Raw genomic sequence first — 5,033 nt, 5'->3', positions numbered from 1 at the left:
ACTTGCAAAATTTACAATTGTTAAAAATAAATGCACATGACACTCATTTATAATATCAAATGAACTTGTTATTTTATTAAATGACCTTGTCATCTCGAAATTTGCAGATACCACTCGTCAACAAACCTAAACGTGCAGCGGTCAAACTTGTTAAGACATGAACTCTACTTGTTAGCAAGTCAAGTCAGATGCAAGATCAGAAGCTTGAAAATATATGAAAACCGTTTACAATATAAATGGGCTTCTTTAAATAAACTAGTCAATTCGGTCATATGGAGCTGGATTCGGCCTTTGGGATCATTTAATCAATTTGAAATCCTTTACAGCCAAAGCAGCTCATATACAACATTTCTGTCAACTCTGTAGAATCTCAAGACACAGGCATGTCATTTGTAGACAACGCCATACCAGCATGGGCCAACTCGAGTTAATTTTACCAAGTTATCAAATAGAAATATGACACGTAGGTATTTTTCCCAAGCCCAACACTATAACTAACCTAAGAACAGCATTACGCGTCCCGACCAACTCCCCAGTTATTGCTTATATAAAAGACAAGCAATTTAAATAATATGATAGCTATATATTTAGTGATGGCTATCAGAACGGATTTAACACCGTGAGGGCCTGTCATAAGTTGGGGGAAGGGAAGGGCAGTATTCGTTCATATTGCTGTATGGCTCCAAAGTGTTGTAGCCAGGCAGCTCCATTCTATATTCACCAAGAATCTGGCAGAATGGAAGCTTGTCACTCTCACTGTTGCACCATCTTGGTAGTCGTGTTTGGTTATCCTCAAAAATCTTGAGCATATACGCATCACGGATCTGTAAATAATAACAAATATGCATGACCAACTGATTGTAACTAGCCATCTTTCATCCAGAGTCACAAAACTAAGTAGGTAAGGTAACCGAGGGCTATCAAGACTTACAGTGAACTCAGTTACTTGAATGGAGCTGGAAACAGGTCCAAATATTCCAGCCTCTTTATACATTGAGAGAATAAAGGCAACACAGGTTGTTGATTTGCCATCACTATATATCCATTCATCTTGTTCTGGAATGGTAAGTAATTGATCAAAAGATATCCCTCGCTTCTCAGTCTCAGCTAGAATTTCGTGAAGAGCCAAACCCTGAAGGCATGAAAAAATGTGAGGACTCTATCAACTACAACAGAATCAGCCATTTTATGCTTCAGCAAGCTACTCCCAAACAGGAGTTCTTGCCGTCCCACTAAATATAATTTTAGAGGTGACATCTTCAGTGAAATTTGGCCGATGCAAAAATATTTTAACATTTGAGGCTCAGCCCAATTCACAAACTTCGTGGATGAAGGGTGTTTAATTTGTAATTCTCTCATCTAAAAGACTGAAAAAAACAAAAAACCTCAACCATGTCAGTTGCATAGGGAAAGAAGCCAACCATTTAGCAGAGTCCCGCAAAGAACAATTAATTTGCCCCAATATTTATAATTCGTCTTGTCATCACTCATCAACAATATTAATAACACAATCAACACCAATATTTTGAATAACACTACAACTTTTACGGAGAAATATAACACATCTAGAGAGCAATCAGTATCCCCTGTGGTTTTGACTAGATATTCCTACACAGCAAAAGACAGCAAGCATATGTGTCTTCACATTTTTTTTTTTTGGGGGGGGGGGGTTGGTCTAGACAGAAATGCAAAAATAAATAAATTTAAAAAAAAAAGAAAAAAAAAGGCACAGATGGATATACTACTTATCATCTAAAAGGTTCAAATCGCGTCTCTCTATACATACCTCCGTCCCTAACCGCTTATTTAAAGCTTCATTCCACATATTTGCAGCATAATCCGGTTGCACTCTAGTCCACATAGACATGACAGAAATTACCTGCAAAGAGACCAGATGACTCAAACAAGCTTATTACCCTTCAAATTGACATCACCCTTATATGTGAAATCTAGAATTTCAGTTGGCACTGATAAAGCATGTATGTATATCATCACCATAAAGATGGTATGGCATAATCAAAATCTAGGAAAATAGAGAATTCTCTCCATTCCATTGTCCCTTCTCCATTCTTTAGGTGTTTAAAGCGTTGCCTCCTAAAGTCAAAAGCACTTTCTCTTTCCTGGAATATCCCTCCAGTTCATATTTGAAAAAACTTTTAAACAATTCATTGCCACTTAGTTTGTCAATGAAAGTTTCCTGGACCTGGTAATAAAGCAACTGCTTCACAAAACCTGGCTCCATAGAATACTTGTATTACACACAACCCATAAGGGAAAAGATGAATACCAAGTGAGCATCAAGAGGTGGCGGATAGTTGTCAGCTACTGTGTCAATCCAACTAAATATCATGTTATGATAACCATATGGCTTGCCCAACATACTCCGAGCATACTCCCATGCAGCAGTAGAGTTAAATTTTGCACGCAACTCTGGATGCAGTGGAAGCAAGGCTATCTGGGGATTAGAATCATCTTTAAGAGCCAGTTCCCACCATTCATCCCATGGTATTACCACTATTATTTCCTCACCCTGCAGAGGTAAACCATTTGAATGAGAATCATTTTTATGGTAAAATTTACACGCTTCAAAACCCAAAACAAAATCTCTGTGTGGGTGTGTGTGAATAGCTGTACCATATATTATGATTTCTGATTACTCATATTTGCAATGTATACTACATAAGATCTCATGATTAACATTCATGCAGTATGAGCCAAAATGGACTTGACTAAAATATTTACATGATCGATAGAATAAAAGTTTCTGATTCAGTTGCACGGTTTTGCAAAAAGTGCAAGCCATGATAATTAACAGTACAGTCATTTCTAATTCTTAATTCTTTTCCTAATATATGTCTTTATGTAATTTTAAGAGAGTGCAGTTAAATCAACTCTCCAGCCTCTGTAAACCAACATATGATTTCTATTTGGTTCTACTTCACTGGAAGTCTGATCCCTGAAAGTCACTCAAGATGGCAATTATGAAGCAATTAGACTATTCAATCAACCGAGCAGTACACAATGACTTTAATTTCTACAAAAATAATTTTGAAGGGTTGTACTTCAAAAACATGATATCTTAAAGTGGTGCATATAACAATTACACTTCAATGAGTATACCTTTTCATTCTCATGCCCTGATTCGCCAACCCATAAATTGCCCATTTCATCTTTTAAGCAAACCGCAGTATGACCAGCAAATGCACCAGTTACCCACTTTTCCAATGTCTCAAATCCTCCCCACCTGCCACGGATCTTTGACACGGCTAAGAAATCTCCAGAATGAACATCTTCCGGATTTATAGTTGCACGCCAAGGCTTACTACGCTTCTCAAATGTAGCTCCCATGTGTTTCTTTAGGAAATCTAAGTTGGCCTTCTGACCCCACGCAGTGTTAGAGAATAGAGGTAAGACATCAATTAGGGATAGCAGAGTTCCCAGCATCCCTGATGGCATAAGAAACACAGACACCCCATGCTGCTTTACCTGCTCAATTCAATGATGATGACCTTCAGCGACTAGCATAGAATGTTCAAAATGAATCACAAAAAAGATTAGCAAATACATATTCCATCTCTGCAGGCTCTTCCCACGAGTCAAATCTCAAGGTATGTTCTCGAGAAGAGAAGTAGTAATCCCATGTAATTCGGTAGGGTGTCGCAAACACGTAGAGATCCATACAGGTCCAGCTGTGAGCAGCAGATGTCTGTAGAAAGATAATAATTAATATTTCAAACCAAAAAGAGGACAAAATAATGCAGTTGTAAATTATAACTTTCACTATGAGGAAAGGAGGGAGAGTCAGGATGAGACTTAACATAAAAGCATGAACCAATGCGGCGAGCAACTTCCGTCCAAATCAGCTAGTATTATGATTCAGTAAACGAATAAATGGAAAGCTTTACGTTTACATTAAATTTCCAGAAAATGTATGCAGGCAGGTACTAGAAGTTATCGTCTCCAGTATCTGTCCGCAATGTATGCGGACGTAATTCCAGTGAAATGGGCCATGAATCAATCAGAATAAAACGCATTGTCAAGTAAAATCAGTAATATTGATCCAGAATGCAGCTGCCCAACCACTCCAATTTGCATATTTATGATGAATAAACAAGTCATGCAAGATGATAAAATATGATCTGAATTCGCCAACAAAATAGTTCAGTTACTACCTGATAGACATAGAATTATCTTCTATTTTGCTTGACTACGAGCTTAGACAATCCATCCTATCTAGATTGTAAAGAGAAAACAGATATAGAACCTTCAGGACTTCACATGAAAGCAGAATAACAAACCTGGAGATAGAGAGTGCCACCTCCCAAGCCTGGATCATCCCTGTCCCCAGCGGTGAACTCCAGCTTAGCTTTATTTTCATAAAAGCACGCTCCTTTCCACTCAATCGAGGAATTGTCAGGAGACACAGAGCCAACAAAATACGGAAGCAAATCCACGGCACTGTGGAAATTATTAAGCACAGGCCACGAAATCCCACGAGGAAGAACTGGAAGCACATCGTTTACTCTGAAAGGAACCTTGAAAGCATAAGCAATAGACCAAGACCCAAACCCTAGAATCCATAGCAGAAGAAAACACAGAGGAGGAGGAGAAAAGGCAGCCATGAATAAGGGATTCTGGTTCTTGTCAAAAGAATGAAGGGAATCAAGGCAAGTAACTGGGATTTCCTGGAGATTCAGGTGAATTTGCGCATTCAATCCGTCAGGGCATTGGGATTCCGAATCGGGGCAGGAGGCGACTATGATCTGGAGACCTGGATGGTAATAGGGGGAATTATCCTCGGGGTATACCTCATATGGGACGAGAGACATACGTGGCGGTAAATACTAGATACATGTGTCCCTTCCTTTTGGGCCAGAGTGTCCGAGGCGCCCTAAACCGTTTTTTGGCCAATATAAATTTTAGGCTCTATGTATGTATGTATATGGCATTTTTGCTTTTATAAGCTACATGTTTTAAGGGACATTGCAACGCTGGGGCATTGGGCATCCTGAATAGTGAAATGTCCAGTAATG

At 38.8% G+C, this 5,033-nt stretch overlaps 1 protein-coding gene across 1 annotated transcript; it reads right to left on the bottom strand.

The window, feature by feature from the left end:
• Positions 1 to 201: 201 nt before the first annotated feature.
• On the bottom strand, positions 202 to 4,764 carry LOC114713852 (uncharacterized). The gene is made up of 7 exons (XM_028898528.1): positions 4,299 to 4,764; positions 3,566 to 3,706; positions 3,121 to 3,486; positions 2,288 to 2,530; positions 1,787 to 1,879; positions 932 to 1,132; positions 202 to 824 (listed from the first exon to the last, which is right to left on the bottom strand). Exons 1-7 carry the CDS (start codon positions 4,620 to 4,622, stop codon positions 612 to 614), a joined length of 1,581 nt encoding a protein of 526 aa, XP_028754361.1. The 5' UTR covers positions 4,623 to 4,764; the 3' UTR covers positions 202 to 611.
• Positions 4,765 to 5,033: the final 269 nt, after the last annotated feature.

The sequence above is a fragment of the Neltuma alba genome, unplaced genomic scaffold (genome assembly GCF_004799145.2).
Source record: "Neltuma alba isolate B1F8T4 unplaced genomic scaffold, ASM479914v2 tig00011476_pilon, whole genome shotgun sequence".
NCBI lineage: Eukaryota > Viridiplantae > Streptophyta > Magnoliopsida > Fabales > Fabaceae > Neltuma > Neltuma alba.
The sequence above is the reverse complement of the archived record's forward strand: the minus strand, read 5'-3'. Positions and strand labels throughout refer to the sequence as shown.

Excerpts from the sequence above, each read along its gene's own strand:
- LOC114713852 (XM_028898528.1), bottom strand. The coding sequence starts at position 4,622 with ATGGCTGCCTTTTCTCCTCCTCCTCTGTGTTTTCTTCTGCTATGGATT. Across the intron at positions 2,531-3,120 it reads CAGGGCATGAGAATGAAAAG|GGTGAGGAAATAATAGTGGT; the intron begins GTATACTCATTG and ends TTACCTCTGCAG. Across the intron at positions 1,133-1,786 it reads ATAAGCGGTTAGGGACGGAG|GGTTTGGCTCTTCACGAAAT; the intron begins GTATGTATAGAG and ends TCATGCCTTCAG.